Source organism: Epinephelus lanceolatus, chromosome 10 (assembly GCF_041903045.1).
Source record: "Epinephelus lanceolatus isolate andai-2023 chromosome 10, ASM4190304v1, whole genome shotgun sequence".
In the NCBI taxonomy this organism is placed as follows: Eukaryota; Metazoa; Chordata; class Actinopteri; order Perciformes; family Serranidae; genus Epinephelus; species Epinephelus lanceolatus.
This window is the reverse complement of record NC_135743.1, coordinates 18293690-18315907: the sequence shown is the minus strand read 5'-3', so window position 1 is coordinate 18315907 and position 22218 is coordinate 18293690. Positions and strand designations below refer to the sequence as shown.

Genomic DNA, 22218 nt, shown 5'->3' with positions numbered 1-22218 from the left:
AGCAGTGGTCATCATCCAACGTAAGTATTCCAGTAAATGTTTATTGACAAAAATTCACTGAACAGAGTTTTGCCAGGCTTAGCTTAATGGCAACAAAACAGAACCAGAGACAAGAATTACAATATTGTGTGAGTGCTGGCAAAACCCTCAAAAGTTAGGGAGACATGACAATGAAACACTAATGTCTAATGAAAAAACAAAACATCTAAACCATCTCTTTTTGCCTCATTAGTCCCAAAAATCTCAAATGAAAAAAACAAAAAACAAAAAACAGAACAGACAATACACAGAGTGGGAACATGTTGGTACAGTCTTGCTACTTTTTGGTTGTCTTGCGGATCAGCGCCATTCTCTGAAATGAAAAAAAGATTTATCAACAGTTGTCAAGTTTCAATACATGTACCTTTTATATACTGAAATATTGTACTGTGTCCGACAGAAACAGTTGCGTACCTGTTTGTGAGCCTCTGTGGTGCAGGCCTTCTTAAACGGCCGGATCTCATCTGACCCATACCCAGGGATCCACATGTTCCACTGGCGCTCTGAGAAAAGCAACGCAAAGTGTGAGCAGGGTGCAGGCTGTCAGCACAGTGTCTACACTAGGATTAATGCCTCGACATTGTGTGCCTCCGCAAACCAGTCGAGTTGCAGTTACATACATGTTTGTCCGGACTCATATGTAAACATGACAAGAGAAAATGCAGAACAAGAACTCCCCTTCTGTTCTTCAGAGTTATGGTGTTTGAAAATGTCCAGAAAAGTGTTTCAGCAGACATTTGACCTCTTGGATATAAAATGTCATCAGTTATGTTTTCCTGTTAGACATTTGTGTCAGATTTTGTCATAATTAGTGTGTGAATTCTTGAGTAATGGCCAACAATGTGTTTTGTGAGGTCACAGTGACCTTTGACCATCAAAATCTTGATGGTTATCTATGGGTCCTTGTTGACATTTATGCCAGATCTATGAAATTCCTTCAAGGTGTTCTTGAGATAGCGTGTTCAAGAGAATGGGACGGGCAACCCAAAAACCTAATGCCTCCAGCCACAGCTGTCGCCAATGCATACAAATTGTTTTCAGGGCTATAATACAAATAATTTCAACACAGCAATGCAGAGATGACAGTTTACCTGCCAGTGATTGGGCTGCTATGTTACCATAAAACTGCAAATGTCTCAGGAGCTCTTGCATTTTCTGACTCTGACTGTTTGCAGTCGCTCAAGAAAATGAGCGCAAATTACTTTCACTCAAGACCACACATTTTTTTGATGTCAATTTCAAAGAGCTTTGTTTCTGTGTTTTCTCTTCAGATCACGAATCCATGAAGACGTCCCTTTGAGATGCCAACTGTTAGAAGTTTTTGTAAAATTCCAAAACAATAAATCTGCTCCCTTCAATTATAACAAATGTAACTGTCAGATTTGAACATAAATTTCAGATTATGGCTAAAAAATAATGATATCACTTTGAATTGAGAAATGATTCCTGTCTTACATTGACATGATATACTGGGACATCATTCTGATGTTGAAAGCAATTATCCCACAGTGATTACAGGCTGACCGCCATATCATAGATACTTTAAATGTTTTTCCCATGACCTACAGAGACATACTAAATCCACCCTTCTGAAAATATTAGGTGTCACAGCCCCGCAGAAAAGCCATCAGCAACTTACCAAGATGTAATTGAACATCCTTCACCTCCAAGGTGTTGGACTTGCGATGGCGAGCCAGTTGACAGGCTGCTGTCACTACACTCTCTATAAAGTCATCTGCAATTTGTAGCAGCATCTGAGAAGAGACGGGCGTTTCGAAAACCATTAATCATGCTCAGTAAAGGAAAGCAACATTGCACAACTGCTAGACAAATCTCTCATATTCTCAGCTGCTCACACCATTATTCATGCAGCCAGGCTTTCAACAGAATAAGATTTCCAAATGATGGATGTGGCAGTGCTAGGTTAGGAAAGCTATAGAGCAACGAGTATCTGTGAGATGCAAGTGGTATTCATTTCACACCGAAGAATGTGAGTGCAGAATGAATTTGAAATTTTAATTAAAACCACTGACAGACCTCTTCAACATCCTCATCCAGCTGCTCATTCGGATCGATCTCTCTCACCAGGTCCTGCAGCTTCTTCTTACTGAGCACCTGGAGAGAAAACAAATGTATTCGTTCTCATAAATACATAAGACAACAGCTGTGCTGATGTGTCCTTTCTACAGTCGTCTAATGATATAAAGTCAAGACCCACAAAATGATTTACAGGGCTAAAACATGAGTTTGGCACTGAAATTTATAAATATGATGATATCTTGAGGCCAATGGAAAAATATCTTTATGCAAACACAATACAGTTCCAAAAAAGATCAATAACAATGAATATTTTGCCTTTCTAAACATTTGAGAGGAGAAATAAATACAGCAACTTCACAGTGGGACTGTCCCACACACAGGTAGCTCTGACATTGAGGATAATTATTCTTACCAAAGAAATAATGGTGACTTTATAAGAGACTGTAATTAGTAAAGAGTTTGTCTGGTAGAAAACTGCACAAGTTGGGTTATGATCAAAACTATGCAATGTATCAATATGCACATTAAGTATGGAACTGTACTAGAGTAGTGATTTCAGCAACCCAACCCACCAGTCCTTAGATATGGTGAATAAAAACACTGACTGACCTGAGATCCCTCTGGACTACTTCTGCCAGCAGGGCCAGGGGTCCCAACCTTCACTGCTGTTGCGGTGCTGTTAGCCATGCTGGTGGCCACAGGAAAGCTGGAGGGACTCAGGAGTTTTTAAGGGGGGCAAAGCTGTTGTGTGTCTGTGCCGTTGTGTGTCAGAGTCCTGTGTGACTGTCCAAGATGGGCACAAATGGGATAGATTACCTTTTACAATGACCACCTCCGTAAATCTGGGGAGAATAGGAAGTACACAGGTTAGTGTCAAGGAAGCAATAGGCTGATAAACAAGCTTAAAGTTGCTTACAGACTTTTTAACTGTTGTTTTATCCTGATCAATATATGATCTGCTCACTTGGTTTATTTTAACTCACTCATATTTCATTTAATATAGTTCTATTCCATTTTCTGCTTTTGCCTCCCGATTTTATTTCATCGCAGTGTTGATGTTTTAATCTTTAACCAAGTAACTTTGAACGGTGCAGTGTAAATAATGACTGCTGTTATTGCCATTAGCTACAAGACCAATGCAGAAACTTAGCCGTGGAGCAACGCTATGTGATCTACAGAAAATTTTAACCGAGTTAGCAAAGTAACAGCACATTCATAAAATAATAAGACCACACAGGTAGCCTATGAGCAGATGTGCAGCTTTAACGAATAAAGCAAACGTGTATAATACCGACGCTAACACAACGTTACGTGCTAAAAACAATAGCAGCTATCAAGATTTGAATTTAGCTTGACAGGCTAACATTAGCAGCTAATCTAGCGGCGCGGCTTTCCGCACGCTACATCCTAAAATTACGCGTTAACTTGACGACTTACCCAATAAAACAAACACTATCTGTCCATGTTTCGGCGTCGCTGCGACGACAATGGGTGAGTTTGACACACAAAAGCTGCCTCAAATTGCGTCGGCGAAGCTAGAAAAATGAGCGAGGTTATCTTTCACTGCTTCCGCTTTGTTCGGGTCTATTTCCTGTGGCAACATAGCGCCTCTACTCTGCCACCTGCTGGATATTTAGCGGAACTACATCAGGATTCAACAAAGAACACCATGGATTCAATACACAGAGGGCTACTGCATTGCTAACAATAATAAAGATAATCAAAATAGATATGTAAGAAATAATAGCACTAATAACAATAATAGTAATAATTATAACGACAACAAATATATGACAAATAATAACATTAAAACGTGTTCATAAAGCCAAGACTAATTAAAGAAGTAATAGCATTTTTTTCCTGGTTACTAATCACAATTATACAGTCTTTGATCACATTGCAACAAAAACTTTTTTTTTTAAAAAAAAAAAAATACTATTTGGAATGACAATTAACAAATCATGCTCAGGAAGACATCTTACAGCCATCCAGGTCAAGTCAACTCATAGGACAAGCCTAAACTCAATGTGCTTAATGTGAAGGCAGCAGTTGACTGCAGCTTATTTCTTTCTGCAGGTGGCTCAGCTCTTCTTGTGTCTCACAAAGATAAATCTGAGGTGGAAAAATCACTTAGTACAGAGCTCCACAATATCAGTAAATGGCTAATTGACAACATATTGTCCCTCCACCTTGGCAAAACCGAATCAATCCTCTTCGGGTCTACTGCCAAACTGAAGAAGTCTTCTGGGTTTAAAATGGTAGTGGGCGAGACAGATGTAACAGCCAAGGAAACTGTCACCTACTTAGGCTGTACTTTAGACAACAGGCTATCAGGGGAGAGTATGACCCTTAAAGCTATAGGAAAGATAAGCTCTAAAACTAAATTTCTTGCTAGAATTGCACACCTTAGGTACACCATCCCAGAACCCACCTCCTTCCTGCTCACTTCATCAGTCTGAAGTGGCTCAGAGTAAAGGAGAGAGTAACCCAGTTCAAGTTGTGCCTAGTTCACAGGATCATTAATAAATCAGTTCCAAAATATTTGTGGGACTATTTTGTAAGGGTTGGGGACACTCATTCCACTAGGGGCAGCTCTACTGATTTCGTGCCTTGGCGTTTTAGGACCTCTATGGGGAAAAATACCTTCCTATACTCAGCAGCAGTCTTGTGGAATGGGTTACCTACAAATATTAAATTAGCCAGTTCCTTAGCAAGTTTTAAAACCAAACTAAAAAGCTGGATGATGAATAATCTATCCTAACTACAAATCAGCCATGATAGAGTTTAGCTAAATCATGTATTTTTGATATGCTATTCCTTAATATGTCTTCTCTCTATGCTGTGATGTCTATGTATTGTCTGTCTTATGTATTGGCTGCTGTATTGTAATGTCTTTGTCATATATATAGGCTGTTGTACTGTCTTTGTTCCCTGTCCATATATGTTTTATGTCCAAAGGACCACAATGGAAACAAGCCTTTGGGCTTTATTGTGTTTTTATCCTTTTGGTTTTACCAATAAAAATTTCAATCAATCAATCAATTAAGATGCATCATACATAACAAATATAAAATATCACGTAAGATGATAAAGTATAACATATATAAAAACAAGCAGGACATGATAAAAACAAACAAAATTTTCTGAAAACAAATAAAAATACATTGAAAAACATAGCGAAAAGCTTATGAAAAAAGATGTGTTTTTAGTTTGCTTTTAAAAGACAACACTGTTTTAGCAGACCGTAGTTCATGTGGAAGATAATTCCACAGAGTAGGACCATAATGACTAAAAGCACCATGAGCTGATTGAGAGTTGATTTTATGTTCAATAAGTAGACCTTTATTGGATGATCTAAGGGATCTCTCTGGTGTGTACTCTGTGAGCATGTCAGCTACATAGGGAGGAGCTAAACTGTTAAAACATTTAAAAACAATAGGATTTTTCAATCAGTTCTTTGTTTAATTGGGAGCCAGTGAAGAGAAGATAAAACAGGAGTTATGTGCTCAGACCTTTTAGTTTTTGTTCAAACTCTGGCTGCTGTAATCTGGATAAACTGGAGTTTATTTAATCTGCTTTGTCAGTTCGGCCAGTGTAGTTTAAGATTTCTATCAACAGGGCTTTCAAGAGGGCTTGGTTGTGTGAAGTCTATGTGGTTTATGCTTTAAAATCAAGTTAGAGAAAGTAGTTAATATCTTGAGCAGTGATGGACATTTACATAATGAGATGATACAGTGCAGGCAAAGTAAGAGACCCTCTGGCTTAAATACTCCTACTCCTTAGATACTCCTCTATACTTGAAGCCAATAGTTAAACATAGTTTAAAAAATAAAAGTCAGTGTATGGATTTTAGATACATAAACACCTAATTATTTTACACATGGTTTGAAAGGTATTTGCACTATTTTCTTGGCTTTTTTAAAACATGATTTTCTTTTTAGCATGTTCTGATTTTAGCAGTAATAGCCTATAGGTATGCAGGCCCAGGGTGGATGCAGCAATGAGTCTGACTGAAAGTGAAAAACTAATATTTCATAAGGTATGACACTAAGTGAGTCCAAAAGATGACCCTGTAAGCTTTTTAAGCCTGAGTACAGCAAACGATCTCTGATGCCCTTAGACAGACCAAATCTCTTTCGATCTCGCCTCCTATTCAGCTCCGGTTAACAGCTAATCAATCAAAGGTCAAAGCAAATGAAGCGTAAAATGTTTGCTTGTTCGGCACAATTTGGCATAACATCTCACACTGAGAAATTACAAAGCTCTGCGGTAACATGCCGAGACTTCTTTCAAATCCTTTTGAACTTCGTCTGACAAACCACAACAACAAGCCCAGACTGAAAACCTGATAGGCCTGACACCATCCCAGAAACTAATGACGCACAGGGAATTAATTTGATTATCAGCTGCAGTGCCTTCATTTGCAGCTCACATTTAATATTTCAGGCGTTGATGCTTCTCAGAAAAAGTGAGCCATAAAACCAGAAACGTATAATAATGCTTACTGAGCAATTTATTTTCGGTAATATAATGATTTGGATGGTTAGTTTTGTTGTGCTTTCACAATATGAGACTGCTCTGAGCCTTCTACTTCCTGAAAACACAAGCCCCTCCTACGCCTGGTTATAAATACAGAGCAAACTTTCATTTCAGATTAGAAGCTGCTCAGGAGTACGCACTTTTTCCTGATATTGTAAAGGTCTCTTCACAGCCATGAAGGTACTTCTAGTTGCCGCAGTGGTTGCCCTGATTCATGGCAGTTATGGTAAATATGTTTTCATCTGTTTCTCTGTCTCTAATGAACTGTTATACTATTTCCTCAAATGATTTAATTGTATTGCTGCTCTGTAATGAGTTATTAGTTCAATCTTTAGGTCTGATTCTGGTCTTTTTGTCACAGATATAGTATATTCATACAGCTGCTGTTGGGTTTTGTGTGTTTTGTGTGTGTGTGTGGCTGTTTGTCTGCTCGCCTGTCTGTTTCTGAGTGCGTATGTCCTCCAGAGAAAAAAGCTTTACTTTCTCTTCTGTCACACTGATGGGTTTCCCCTGGAGGTTACAAGACCCAGACTCAAACAGGAAATGTTGCTGGAACTATCAAGGGACTGACGAGAAGAACAATTAAATATTTTTTATTTATACATACTTTATATATAAAGAGACCTGTTTACATAATACTCACAGCGTAACGGTGAAAAAAATAATGTAAACTGTTTTGGTTGTGCATTTTTCCTTGCCTGAGTTGACAGACAAACAGCCTTATTGTCACCACTGTCAGTAAAGTGGAAGAACCTGTTGCTGGTCATGTGGTCATGGTGACTTTGAGCGTGTTGGCAGTTTTCCCACAGGAGCCTGAAAACAAATGTCAGGAAAAGGGAGCGGTTGTTTTCAAAGTGTTGCCCAGCAGAACAGCAGCTTAGATCCCCAGTGCTGAACGCCCCCCTCCCACCCTGCCTATTCATGTTGTGATCAATAACATGCATGTGTAATTTCTGTCCACACGCAGCCACTTTGCTCATTAAAGGGCCCACCGAGCCGGTTCTGGAGGGAGACAGTGTCACACTGGAGTGTCTGTACGAAGACTCTGAGCTCAACGTCAGCCAGGTCCATGTTGAGATCTTCTCCAAGGTGAGCCATGGGGATAACTGGGTCATTGGGTGTGAGAGGAAATAAAGAAAAGAAGAGGTACATTTCAAAAGTTCAAAAGCCTCACTACCGTTACTTGGGCTTGCTTTCAAATGTTTTATCGTAATTGAGTTATAGTAAAACTCTCAGTGAGTGAATAACTCTGAGAGTAGAAGAAAATGGTTTTATTAAGTTGATTTTTACAGGGAGGTTGATACTGTACATGGGAAAAGAATGTTTACTGAGCATTGTCACATCATAACATTTATAGCCTGAACTTATTTGCAATGGCTGAGCAATAAACTGCCCTATGTAAATATCACACCCAGCAGCTGCCTGCTATGTAGTTCAACACAACAGAGCATTGTTCACACATGAAATATTCAGACTACTCTTGAATCTGATATTTAGCTCCAAAGTTCTCAAAATATGCATTTAACCCTTACATACTGTTTATATTTTATACCTTCACAATATGGTATGGTCATTTCTAAATTGGCCCCAAGAATCCCCTCATAACAAGTGCTGATACAAAACTTTGAAGATCTATTTATAATATATAGAAAGCCTTTCTGACATCAATACATGAGTGATTAACCTTTAACTAATGTTTCAGGGAGAATTAAGGTGGCAAATGTCCCAGTGGGGAGGGCGGGAGGGGTGGTGGGCATGTCGAATAAGATCCTAAAGCCAAACCCTGGTCTTTTTCCCTAAACCTAACTAAGTGCTTTTGTTGCCTTAGCCCAACCATGTGTTTGTTGTTGACGGAAAAATTTGTGGTGCTGTACCGACACAGTGCATTTATTTTGAAAGAGGCTGTATGTAAACGTTAAATTTCCTGTGAAAACAGAAGTGTACATTGGAAGAAGACAATGGATGTAACAGGCAGAACTTGACATGGTGTCCAAGGATGTCAACAACCAACGCACACAACGTGCAGGGTACCTTGCACCTTTCTGTTGGTTAGCTGGAACTTGATGGTTTTATTTTGTTTATTTTAAGATTATGTTGTGAGGCACGCTGTGACCTCTGTTCCTCATGCGCATCATGATCATACCTACGCTGTTTTGCTCTTTCATTGTTTCAAGATTCCCCTGTGACACATCAAAGACTAACAGGTGCCTGTCTTGGTGAAAACCAGGGCAATGTGGTGGGGATGTAGGCAGTTCTAGTGACAGTCAAGGTCTCCCTTGAACTCTGTCACCACTCTCCCATAAAAACAATATACACAAACATGACATGTACAGTTTTGCAGTTTTTTTGGGATAAAACTACAATATTTCTTGATTTTACCCAAACTAGTGGATCTAAAATCCTCAAATTTGACCCTGAACTGCCTCAATGTACAACAATTTGTAGCACCTACACAAAAGTATGACACTTTTTAACAATTTTATTGGTTCACATAAGGAAAAGTTGTCAAATTTCAAGCTAAAAAAGGCATTTAGGTGTTTTTACTGCTGTCAAATGTCATAACAGGTCAACTTTAAACCAAGAGGGTACATTTGGGTTAAATAGAGAACTACCATCTCTATTATCCACAGTAATCATCAAGTATTAATTTAAAAAAAACTTGTAATTTTGTTTTTTCCCATAATCTTACATGTGTTTTGCTCTCTCTTTCTTTAAATATGTTCTTATTTCACTATAAACTAAATTTCTTGTAAATGGTGTTGAAAAGCCAACAGTAGACTTTATCAGTCTCTAACCTTGTGTGAACTTGGAGAACAATTGTTCGCCCACCGTTTGTAGAGTAAATAACAAAAAATGTGTTAAAGGTTAAATTAAAGTCTCTTATGTGTCTTATTTCTTTCTGTTTTTCTTTCCCAGTACATGCAGAGGTGGACTCAAGCTTGGAGTTTCCGAAATTGGTGCTTTACTGGTTTCAGGGAGCCAGAACAAGAACCAGTCCTGCGCATCCGCTTTGTAGGAAGGGGCAATGAGGGGCCCTACCGCTGTGTGTCCAACGCTGAAAATGTGACTGAGCAGGACCGCTCCTCCCAGCCGCTGTCCCTCAAAGTGCATTGTGAGTGTCTGTGTTGTTATGGGTAGAAGCTGTCTGCTGAAAGTCTTTGAGACAATCACTCTGTGACACTGTTATTTCCCTTTTGATAAATACAGCAGCCTCAGATTTTTCATGTTGTCTGTGTCCTGCAGAGGTCAAAGAGATTTCTGCCGGAGTCTGACAATAAGCGAGAGAAAAATGTGACATGCAAATAAGATACACAGCCTCTGAGTTTTTACTTTCCAATAAGGAAATGGGTATAGCTGAGAATGTCAACATTACTGGCAAAGACGGAAGCATAAAAAACCCCACCTGACTGTTCACTGGTAAACAACAGTCTAGGCAAGAAGACGGAACAGAGAGCCTGAAACCTTTCAATTTACGTCATGTTTCCAACCAGCAGGAGGTAAAGACAATTTTTCACACACTGTGGACACAGTTTCTTTCACAGTGAGGGATAGAAAAACACATTAATAGTTAATAAGACAAGATATATCTATGCAATGCAGCTGCAGAGGGTGTACAACAAAACAACTGCAAAAAAAGTACAGATTCAGTGCAAACACCGTGCTGCTATGATAGGCTGACTACAGTCATTTCCTGTTTTTTTTTCTGCACTCCAAGCAAACAAAGAGGCATTCTCCTGGTGGGGCTCAAGTTTGAAGTTATCAGTGAAGGATACACAATTGCATGAAACGGCATCCATGGCGTAGCTAGTCAGATTATCAGTGTCCTCTATCTTCTCAGTGGCCATCAAATCGACCGTAATGTTGTTTGATAGGCTCCTCAGCCTCATGGGGGGAATCAATAAGAGGCAAAGATTAGAATGGACTAAAGGACTGAAGGAGACGGAGGGGGAGAGAAGCCAGGAGCTGGATGGACATGGGCCATCTATTGAGATGGAAGAGAAAATGAGCCATTATTCACAACACTGCCTCTCTAAAGACTTCGATAAGATGAAGCCTATTATCATTATTATTGATTGCTTGGTACAGTCTGGGAGGCATTCATACTTGAGCCTATATACTCAAAAGATCTGAGTGTTTAGCAGCTGCCACCACTGCAAACATGTGTTCAGTCACGTCCCGAGCCCTTCAAGAGGTTGCTTCAGCGTATTAAATTCCTTGCTTCATTAATGCTTGGTCATTCTTTCTCATTCCTCCTGGGTTTTAGATATGGACAAACCGTCACTGTCCAGGGAAGGCTTCACCAGCTACCTGAGTGTCCCAGAGGACCTGAAGGTGCGACTCGGGGATGACGTGGTGGTGAAGTGCTCTACCTTATCATCAGAGGAGCCGAACTACTTCTGGAATAGAGACGTGAGAAAGCCTCAGGATTGTGCACGGTGGCGGTGTCCTCATTACGCTTTTGGAAACTTGTCATTCTCTCTCTCTCTCACTCCCTCTCTCTAGTTTCAACGTGACCTCTTTATTTCGTTCCTGTCTTGTTCCAGTCTCTTCAGGTCCCTCTGTTTCTCTTAGCTCCGCTCAAAGCATTCTTTTAATTTTCTCTCCTCCAACGCTGTTTCTCTCCCCGAGTTTCTCAAGCTACTTGTTTCCCCTCGCCTGTCGTCTTTCCATCCCCTCCTCTGAAGAAGTGCTCTGTATTTAAGTGACCGGTTGGCTTAGGCCCACCGCTCGCTGGGGATTGCAGCTTGCCCACTTACAGAGGATTAATAGTTTAATGAGGTCTAGACAAGAGCCAGTCAACCTGAAAACAATTATGTGGATAGATTTCTAATGATTTTTTTAGTGTTTGGTTAACCAGTATTGAATTATTCAACTGGGCTCTTCGCTGAGCTAAGGAACCCTCGCCCGAGGGAAATTAAGACATTTCTGTGTAAAATGCCATAGTGACAACAGGCATGTAGAACAAAAAGAAGTTTTGAAGAGTGCAGGGAGATACACTGTGCCCTTGTGGTGAGAAAATGGTATTACACTGCCACCGCCAGCAAGTTACAGGTGAAATGAAGCTGCGCAACCATGACGATATCATGGGAACAGGCAGACATAATTGCCAAGTTCTCCCTTTTGTTATTCTTCTTGATAAGTCGGTGCGGGGTTAATGTGCTTGTTAAAGGGTCACTGCTAATCCGGGTTTTAAATGGGCTTACAAGCCCAAATCCAATTCAGTGGACATTTTATACAGCTAATACTGTTTGTCCTCCCCATGATCATATGTAGTGCTTTAGGGTTTTTGTCATTATTTGTTGGAAATACAGCACTGTCACTTTGATGAGGAATAATAATAACTGTCAGTGTGACTGACAGGTCCGTCACTGTGTGGAGTTGGAATCATTTAGTGCACCAGCACTGGCGACTCACCTGTCGATCTATTCGTGCTCCATTTACATAAGTCACAAAACCTTTGGAAAAGAGGAATGACACAAGGAAATGATGGGATGGATGATGAATGTGTGCATGAGCTTACTGTACGAATGACAGGACGGATATGGGGCAGAAAGTGGCATCAGAATGGCCCACTTTGACAGACAGTCGGCGTGGGCACATTGGCCCCCGGTAATGACAGCAGGACAGAGGCAGAAACAGGCCACTGCTTTGGGAGCCAGTGGATTTGCATACAAAATGCTGCTTTGGCCAGACCTGGCCTTTATGGGAAATCCTCTTAATTCAGATCCATTCAAATTGAAATGGACTTTCTTGGCAGGAGCTGCAGCTCCCAGGAGCCAAATCATTTGCATGGTGTAATGTCTTTTTTTTTTTTTTACCCCCTCCTCCACATTTGTTTGTTTTCCAATCCTCGTGTTTGGCCTATTATTTGTTTCCTCCCATGTCGGGCTCTATCTCATAATAGTGCTGCTATTTTTGTGTCAACAATTCATCCCGCTCCCTCGCCATCTCATTATGGGTTGTGTTAACAGTCTGTTGTTGCGGCATCATTCTTTGCGGATGATGGTGTTATCTGGGTTATTGACTTGTGTCGATGTGTGTTCATTCATTGGGATTACGGCTCAGGTAAATACACTTCATTTGGGACTTTAGGGACTGTTTTCTGAGGGACGTGCACCAGCAGATATAGCCGCCTTTCTGTCTGTGTCCCACTGCCATTGCCAGTCTCTCTGTTTCTCCCTCTTTTTTGTTCTATTTTTTATTCTCTTTCCCTCATACACAAATCAGCCAAAATAACACTTTTCTTTCTCTTGCTCTGTTTTACACTCTTCATGTCTGACAGTTTCTCTGTCTTTTGCCAACTAGCATCGTCTGTTCTCCGTCTTTTTATGCCCTCAGTTCAGCACAATTTTAATTTGTAGGAGTTTGTCAATTCTCTAAGGGCTGCAAACAATCCAGCCATTTTTCTCTTCTACTTTATGCCTCAGTCTCCATCTTTCTCTCTCAGGGTGACGACTGGATCCTGCCTTCCTCTACGCTGACCCTGAGGAAGATCAGCGCAACGGATGGGGGAGAGTACACCTGCATGGCCGAGCACCCCTCTATAAAGTCGCTCAGCAAGAAACGCACCATCAGCATCACCGTGCTGCCTGGTAAGAAAACACTATACATCTAACCAGACACGTCCTATTGTCTTTAATACTGACAGAGAGCAGAGCAACTGTTTCCCCATTTCCTCTCTCTAAAAACCAGTTTAGGTTTCTCAGTAACTGTTGGGAAATTCAGCTGTCAAAATCCCCCGAAGCAAAAACAAAAACAAGATTGTGCTCTATTTCCTGTTCAATCAGCTGCTTAAATGTGAGCAGAAAGGTCAGGAGCTTGTGTGCAATTAGGTCATCAGGAGCAAATGCAGATGGTCTCATCTGTGAAGGTGTGAAACATTTAAAACCCTGCATTTCTAAGGAAGCAGTGCAGGGTAAAGATTTAATTTATCTGCACATGAAAATTATTATAAAAAGTTGGAAAAAGACTTGATGCTGCAATAAAGAGAGGTGACGACATTTATGAAAACAATTTAAATGAAAAAAGGTGACAAAGATGTCCCAAATGAAATTGCCTTTAAAATGTCAAATAAAAAATAATTAAGATGATACCAGCGGAAGCATACGTTTTAAATAACATAAATAAATGGCAATGACAGAACTGCACCAACTTTAAAGGATAAGAGGAAAATTATTAGATATTAAAAAAGCAGGCATTTTACCTGACCTTTAAAGCTACAAAAAAAAGAAGCTTTTCTCATATTTGCTGAAACTGTTACTATATTCACGCAGCACTAAATGAGACAGAAAATCTGCCTTGTAGTGCTTATTATCATTTGCTATAATGTACTTTATACTTTCTGGTGACATTTGAAGGTCCTATGGCTCCATCTAAATGTTAGAAGACTATATAACATCATTTGGAGCAAAATAAAAACTGAAAGTAAAATAACAAAAGTTCAGTTTCTAATGCCTCACGAGTGTTTTTCACCTTTTAAACTTCTTTGTTTTTAATTTTTCTTTTAACTTCCTCTTAAAAGGGATTCTGTTAAAGCACTGCCTGTGTCAGGCCTCAGAGGCTCTCAGAAACATATTTTAGTGAACTGTTTAGCTGTAAATTGAGAAAGCTGGTCAAGCCAGTGGCTAGGAGATTCCTGGACAAACAGTACACTAAAATATGTTTCTGAAAACATTTGAGGGTAGAAATGAGCAATGCAGTAACAGAATCTTGATTTATATTCATTCAGCACTGTGTATTTTTACAGTTTGCAGGCAGTTCACAAGCAATTATTGACCTGACGGACAGCTGTGTTAGTGACTTCTTTTCTCTCATTGGTTGTTTTCATTGGATTCTAGTAAAAGCCATCAGAAGCAGTTATAAGAGGAAGAGGGACATGATATTGTTCACAGACTGTCTCATGTAATACCTTGGGGATATAGTGACAGTTTCAGCAAACATGACATAAAGTTTTTTTCATAAAAGTTACCTGCTGTAGCTTTAAAGTATTTCCATGGCTCAGGAACGCTCAGTCAATATTGTGTGTGTATTGTGTGAATATGAGTTACTCTGTCTCAAAGCCAGAAAGTCTCAAACTTTTGATTTCATAGGGTATAAAGTCTGCCACAGAATGTTTGTTTTATTTTCTAAACCTGAATGAGCTTTTTTCTATGGTACTGTTCTCAGCTCTGAAACTCAGAAATTGTACCTATATAGACCAAACCACTGTAGTTTAAAATAACATCCAGGGAGAAAAACCCCTGCATCACTTACATAGAATGAAATGACATTGAGCAAATCAGAGCCTCAGTTCTTTAGTTTTTAGCCACCTAAAAACAAGGCCCACTTAAAAAAACAGTATCTTTGGGTGCAGTGACCCATTTACTTTCACACGTGTTCAAGTCACACAGGTAAAACACTGTATGTTAATCTCACGTAGGTTTCCACAGTGTCTGAGTCAACCACAGGTTAGCGTCCATTCAATCGTTCGGTGTCCAAGTTTCCATCCTTCAATTCCAGTTCCCACGCTACAAACTCTTCATGCCGTTACACTTAACACACGACCGAAAAGTTCTCCCTGTTCACCCTTTAGAGCCTTAAATGTGTTTTTATATTGAAAAACTCTACATTTAAGTCAAAAAACTGTTTGCTAACCCCGTCACACACTTGTTTCTCATCATCTGCACCTTACCTATATTACCTGCCTTACCTGTTCTAGTGCTGAACTGCATCTGTTTACATGAAGTCACCATTATCTTACTATCTTACTATATAATGACGAAAACTCTGTCTGTGTCTCTGTTCCATGTTTTCCTCCTCACTGACTTGGTCAATCCATGTGAAATTTGGCACAGTGGTAGAGGGTCATGGGAGGATGCCAATGAAGCAATATTGCATCAATTGGCCAAAGGGGGGCGCTATAGCAACTGATTGAAATTGCAAACTTTGAATGGGCATATCTCATGCCCCGTATGTCGTAGAGACATGAAACTTTGCACAGAGATGCCTCTCCTCATGAGGAACAAATTCGCCTCAATAACTTCCGGTTATATAGATTTTCCGCCATTTTGAATCTTTTGAAAAACACTTAAAATCGATCTCTCCCTAGGAAGTTTGTCTGATCTGCATGAAACTCGGTGAACATAATCTAGGGACCAATATCTAAAGTTCCCTCTTGGCAAAAGTTGGAAAACTTACTAAAACTGAGCTTCTATAAGGCAATGAATATTGTGGAGGGCGTGGCTCATCACATAAAGGTGTATAACATCTCAAGGGTTTCACCGATCACCACGCAACTTTGTAGGCATATGACCACACATAATCTGAGGGGACCCCTCCATTATTGACCCCATCAAACAAAATGGGGGCGCTACAGAGCTAATTTCCTATCTAGGCCTAACCGCCATATTGATTTTTACTAAACTTGGTAGATATGTAGAACAGGATGCCTCAAGGTGACTGGAGAAATTTAACTCTAATTGGCAACTGGGTGGCGCTATAACAACAGAAAAATGCTTAAAAATGGCTAAAATGCAACCGATCGCTGTGGCTCCCCCTGTGGTCCAATGTTTTGAGGGTTTTTTCTTCTAATTTTTGGTATGACTAAGTCATGGTATGGTATGCTGTACATAATCACGGAAACTGTCAGTGTGTCATTCTGTCAGTCAGTCATTCTGTCTGTCCCACGTTTTTCTACTCACTGACGTGGTCAATCTATGTGAAACTGCACACAGGCATTGAGGATTGGCATAGGTAGAAGGTGACAAAGCTACCAATGGGTATGGACTAGTTTAAACATGAATCAAAACAAATACAAAGAATGTTGTTGTGGCTCCAACAATACCTGCAACTCACTTTTGGACCACAACCCACCAGTTGGGAAACACTGATCTATAACATCTGTCCCAATTCATTGTCTGTGGGGCAGTTTTAAGCTTATACTTGATGACATCACAAAATTGAGTTTTAGCACTCTAGTTTTTGGATGTGGGAGCAACTTGTTTACATTTACTATTATTTTAAGACTGTCTTACACCATTGCAATAACATGTATGAATTGTTTAAATGGGTGTAGAGAAGTCAAAAACACTTTTGTTATTTTACTTTTTATTTATTCCAAATGATGCTGTATGGTCTTCTGAGATTCAGATGGTGCCATGGGACTTTCTAATGTCATCAGAAAGTGTAAAGTACATTATAGCAAATGATGATGGCAGACACTCTTTGATTAGAAGTATAGTTAGAATTGCCGTTGTAGGTGGACGTCTACAAAGTGACCGTTTTTTCTTTGTCTGAATCTCCATGACCTCTCTTATTTATCATGAAACGTGAAGACTGTACTCAAGTGGAGAACTAATTTCATTACAACATTATTGCTAATCCAATTTACGGCACTTCATCTGTCTTCATCATCTTTATCAGTGACCTGTGAGATGACTGCACCATGTTATTGCACTGCAGTTTTTAAACACCGTCCTCTCACCCAGTGGGATTCATAAGCCTTGTGATTTCAATCGTTGAAATTATGCAACCTCTAAAAATGCAATTAAGCCAATGCATGTTATTTATTATGGTAGAGTTGTCTTATTACTTCTGCAATTGACTTGTTGGTCAGTGTGCTCCTCAGTGTCTCTGGTATTTTCTCTGAAGCACATGTAGTAATTAAAAAAGCAATAATTTCTAGATGCTGGAACAATGTTTGCTCATCCTTGAAGGTATGGTGAGCAAATGTTGCATGTCACTGCTGTTGCTTTGAATTGCACTACAATGAGAGTACAAACCATACGCAAACATTCCTGAGTGGGATGAAATGTCAACATATGGAATTACTGTATATGTGAACATACAAAGCACATGTTTGTTGCTGCCTTAAATCTTCATAACCATAATCTTTACTTTTTCCGCTTCTCTAAAGAAAGGTTTTAGAACAAAAGGTCCCTGAAAAATCAGCAAATGTTGTTTATAATTTGTGTGAATGTATGCACATGAAGGCATAGGCGTAGATTAGAGGGGGGATGCGGGGGACACGTCCCCATCAGTATTTAGAACATGTGCTTATTCTTCCCTTCAGCGGAGGTCTTTTATTTTGACAAAATTAAAGAAATTTCTACAATAGACTCGTGCAGAAAAGGCACTCAAAATTTCTTGGAGTAGGATCCCAAACCCCATATACTCCATATATGTCTCCCCCAAAATTGAAATGAAACCTTTGTCCTTGCACAACGGGGATAATCAGACAGCTTTTAAAATTGTAAAAGGCAGACTTCTTGAAGATCAGCGCAGTGTACAGCAGTCTGGCCATTTGAACTCTGCACAGACCCTTTTCTTCCACAAACAAACAGGAAGTTGCCTTTAGAAGCTTTGCCTAGAGGCGGGAAGCTTGTAGTTTTGCTGATTTCGGAGTCTGTGTGATGCATGTTTCCCTTCATGTCTGACTGATCTGTCCCACAGAGGATGCCCCCTGGTATGAGAGTAGTAATGGCCGTCTCATCCTGATGACCTCGGCAGCGGCTGTCTCTCTCTTGGTGTTCATCGTCTCCATGAGTGTATTCCTGTGCCGCAGGGCCAAGCAGACCAAGACCAGCAAGGGACCCATGTAAGAAACAACTGTTTGAGTATTTGCGTCCGCTCCTCTCTCATAATAAGCAGTCTTTTTCTCTTTACTTCCTCTGATCTTCATTTTAAATCATACTCAAAACCTGATGGATAATGGGCCTCTGATTGTGCGCGCCTGTGTGATTGTTTGATTTCTTTACTGCACTCCATCCACACTCAACTTCCTATTTTCCCTAACTCAGTCCTCAGTCTCTCCTCCTGCAGTTTGACTTCATATTATGGATATGGTTATGGCTGTAATATTTCATTCTGTCTCGGGATAGGACCGAGGCCATTTCAGTTAAAGTGTGTGTGTTTTGGCACATGTGCCAGTACACACCTTGCTTACCTTGCAGAAAACCTTTCCACACATGTGCAGACTAGTTCCTGTATGCTTTTAATAGGTGCTCTTCACACTGAATATTAAAGTCTATCTCAGCTGGCGTGACCTACTTGACTCCATCCTTGATCTCTTTTATGCTCCCTCCTCTCCCATGTGTTTCCACACACTTTATGCTTGTGAAAAGCCAAGGCTAATAGCACCAGCTTTACTTCTGTGATAGTATATAAAGCATAGGGGAAAAAAAGGCCACCGCAATGATAAGAGCAGTGGCAGAAGTCCCATTAAAGCGATTGCTGACAGCATGTTAATGTGCACCATGACCCCATGCAGCTTCGCTCATTAAATTCTTTTCCATATGGACTGAAAAAAAAATTCAAAAGGCATAACTTCCATAAGAGCATGTGCTACCATTTGTATATGAACATATGTGTATGAAGAGAGAGACAGGTAGCTAAAGAGAGAAAAATGGACTTTCATATCATCAGCCAGGTGTTGCTCCATTGCTCGATTCTAGTCTATAATTTCCTCACTTATATTTTTCTAGTGCCTACTGGGAGGTCGATATACCGATAATAATGCTCCTCTGTCTTTCCCCTCTCTTTCTTCTCTCTCCAGTGATGACCGGTCTCAGAAAAAGCCCATCTACAAAGCCAGTGTGGAGTCCCTGCCTTCCACCTGCGCAGACAAACAACCTCTGGTTTGACTGCACAGGCGAGTAGAAGGTTGAAGAGGGTGGGGGGAGGAAGAAGATGGAGCGAAAAGGCGAGCTAGATGGAGTGGGTGGCCAGAAAATGAGCAATGGCATATAGGGGATACTTAAAGAGGGAGGAGGTGGTAAAGGGTTATGGATGGTTACATTGGGGGAGGAAAGAAAGAGGAAAGGAGGGAAGCAACGAGGGATACTTGGAGACTGCAGGGAAGGCAGAGCAAAATCAAAATCAGTAACAAGTTGGGTGTGGGAAAAAAAACTGAAGGGCAAATGATTGCTTTAGAGACACAGAGGCGGCTTTGCTTGTGGGTATAGGCTTCAGTTATGCATCTTGAAGAGAAAGGTTGGCAATTTTCTCTTCATTTATTCTGCAGCGTGGAAAATGGTGAGCTACATTCTTAGCAAAACGATGGGAGATTAATCTTGTGTGGGGTAAGAGCTGCGAAGACTCAATGCAATTCTCTCTTTTCTGTTACAAACATAATTACTCAGCTGTGTGCTATGAATGAACCATTTGGGTGATAGGACAAGGTTTTATTTTGTTGATTTTGTTTCCCTTTTCAACCTTTTTTTTTTTACCCTAAAGCAGAAGCAGCTCAAAGCATATTTGAGAAGGTTATTATAATCTCTTTACTGTGACAGCTCTCAAGCACATTGCACTCTACTATTTAATTCACTGTATTTTGGATTTCTTTGATATTAAATGGCTTTCAGAAATTGTTATGTGTTGCCCTCCTGTGTGTCATTGATTTTGTTCCACCTCAGGGATACAAAAGAGGTTGGGGAGTATTGACAACGTGTTGAAAGCTGGACATGTGTGCTCGCTTGGCCGCACATCTTCTCCTCTCCAAAGCCATCTCAGGCTTGCATCAGCTTGTTTACCAACCTTCCCTTTCAGTCTGTAAGACCTTACTCTGAAGCAATGACCTTTAGTCCAAGTACTGTGCCTGTGCATGCTTGTGTTTCTCCCCATCTGCCCGCAGGCACAAACCCATTCACAGTCAGTTCAGCTCACGAACGCATGCATTAACTAAGAACTCACACTTACACACAGTGAGAATAATAGTAAGGTCAGGTAACCTTGAAACTTTTCTTATTGGGTTTTACAGGATTACAATTTTGTTTAATTGAAAACCAATAGACCCTTTTAGGGCTGACATCACAGTGACGTCATTTCATTAGCTGGAGGCAAAACACGACTCGCCACCACAGGGCTGTAGGCTACATAGGAGTCTTAAAATGTTGTCTTGTTCTGTTATTTGGTGTTCAAAAGTTAAGTTTTATCACATACCAGCTGCCACTGCCCATCAGCAAATCAAAGACAACATGGTTTAATGCGATAGGACGAAAGGACTGGACGGAGGCGATCATCAAAAATGCTTGCATGTGCAGCACACACTTCATATCAGGTTAGTGAAAAAGTATTTCCTGTTGTAGGGATGAATGACATTATGTGTATTAAGGGTTATCATGTCCACCTCATCAGAAATTGGGGAGGTGTTAAGAGGAATGTTGGATTTCTCTGTAATGCTAACTTTTTAGCACATTAGCTAACGTTAGCTTCAATAGCAAAACAAACTGGAGGAAACCATTCAAGCACTCATTTGTAAGCTTGGCATAATAATCCACCACCACAAAGCCAGTCAAATCATCCGTCCACTGAGTGAGAGCATACAGGTCGGCCAGTCTGGTCCTGTTGGTCAGTGTTTACTTATTCAAGTAACACTCGCGGCCTCAGACAGTAAGTAACCTAACATGGTAAACACTAAATTAAGAGCCCTGTTGGTTGAAGAAACGGAGCGTCATATTTCGACATAATTTTACAAAGGTTAAGTTAATCACACATTCACTCCGCATGGCGCTTGGCGCTCTGCTGCTCCGCTGCGCTGTCAACCCAGACAGAGTGCCCAGAGTGCGCCCGGTCTCACTCCATAGTCACTGAAATGCAGCACTTGGACAGTGACTTGGGGCGTCAGATACCAACAAAAGAAGGTGTTGGCACGATGCGCGGACGGTTGCCATTACAGCTTAACGGTGCCTGGCAGCATCAGGGGGAAACGCAGTGGGACAAGGACAACAACAAACATTGACTTTCACCTGAGAGAGCGGTGTTTGTGTCTCGTACAATTCTAAAGCCAAACCCTGGTCTTTTTTCCTAAACCTTACCACAGGTTTTTGTTGCCTAAACCCAACCATGTGTGCTTGTTGTTGAAGGGGAAAAAAAAGTCAATTCGCAGTGTTGTACCACCGTAGTGTTTCCTGAAGTGTATCTTGAAAGAAGACAATGCATGTAACAGACAGAACTTCACATGGTATCCCAGAACATCAACAACCAACGCACCCAGGGTACCTTACAAGTCGCATGTGGACGTGGAAAGTCCATGACCAAATGTCAATATGTGACGAGATCAGAGTGAGAATGGGTCCATGTCACTGGTCCGACATCCCATTAGTCCAACGTCCCATTAGTCCGACGTCCCGTTGTTCCGATATGTGATTATACTAGGCTATACTGTATTTGTGTACCATAGAGGATCAGCAAACGCAACAAAAGTAGGCTACTGGTCGAGATACAAGTGCCATAGAGAGAAGAGAGTGAAACACCATAACCTCCTGTTATTAACTCTGGGGTTGGGGTTGTGTGGGAAGCTCTCCACGGTGCTGAACGGCTCCCGGCGGGCATATTTCTGCCTTGATGGTGCGCCGTGACCGGCTCTGGGTCAGCTGGGAAAGGCTTGAGGCGAAGCAGGCTCACAGCTTATGTGTTTGCCACTTTCTCAAACTTTTTCAATTTAACCCACACCATGATCTTTTCCTAACCTTAACCAAGTGGTTTTTGTGCTGGTTTAATATGGTCGGAACAATGGGATGTCAGACCAATGGGCAGACCCCGTGAGCATGTGTTGCCAGAGTGCACTCTGCTACTCAGAGAGTCAATGCTCTGGATAACTGAACGGTTTATTCCAACAGCATT

General features: G+C 40.7%; 2 protein-coding genes across 2 annotated transcripts; one reads left to right on the top strand and one right to left on the bottom strand.

Moving 5' to 3' along the window:
• Positions 1-21: 21 nt before the first annotated feature.
• On the bottom strand, positions 22-3680 carry taf12 (TAF12 RNA polymerase II, TATA box binding protein (TBP)-associated factor). The gene is made up of 6 exons (XM_033641318.2): positions 3517-3680; positions 2689-2921; positions 2077-2154; positions 1679-1793; positions 454-542; positions 22-352 (listed from the first exon to the last, which is right to left on the bottom strand). The coding sequence occupies exons 2-6, from the start codon at positions 2764-2766 to the stop codon at positions 317-319; spliced, it is 396 nt and encodes a 131-aa protein (XP_033497209.1). The 5' UTR covers positions 2767-2921; positions 3517-3680; the 3' UTR covers positions 22-316.
• A 3005-nt stretch (positions 3681-6685) lies between these two features.
• On the top strand, positions 6686-19967 carry LOC117266236 (B-cell receptor CD22). The gene is made up of 7 exons (XM_033641312.2): positions 6686-6844; positions 7586-7707; positions 9535-9730; positions 10883-11028; positions 13067-13211; positions 18049-18193; positions 19151-19967. The coding sequence occupies exons 1-7, from the start codon at positions 6793-6795 to the stop codon at positions 19236-19238; spliced, it is 894 nt and encodes a 297-aa protein (XP_033497203.1). The 5' UTR covers positions 6686-6792; the 3' UTR covers positions 19239-19967.
• The last annotated feature ends 2251 nt before the right edge of the window (positions 19968-22218 follow it).

Excerpts from the sequence above, each read along its gene's own strand:
- taf12 (XM_033641318.2), bottom strand. The coding sequence starts at position 2,766 with ATGGCTAACAGCACCGCAACAGCAGTGAAGGTTGGGACCCCTGGCCCT. Across the intron at positions 1,794-2,076 it reads TGGATGAGGATGTTGAAGAG|ATGCTGCTACAAATTGCAGA; the intron begins GTCTGTCAGTGG and ends GTCTCTTCTCAG. Across the intron at positions 543-1,678 it reads GGATGTTCAATTACATCTTG|AGCGCCAGTGGAACATGTGG; the intron begins GTAAGTTGCTGA and ends TGCTTTTCTCAG.
- LOC117266236 (XM_033641312.2), top strand. The coding sequence starts at position 6,793 with ATGAAGGTACTTCTAGTTGCCGCAGTGGTTGCCCTGATTCATGGCAGT. Across the intron at positions 9,731-10,882 it reads GCTGTCCCTCAAAGTGCATT|ATATGGACAAACCGTCACTG; the intron begins GTGAGTGTCTGT and ends CCTGGGTTTTAG. Across the intron at positions 13,212-18,048 it reads CAGCATCACCGTGCTGCCTG|AGGATGCCCCCTGGTATGAG; the intron begins GTAAGAAAACAC and ends TCTGTCCCACAG.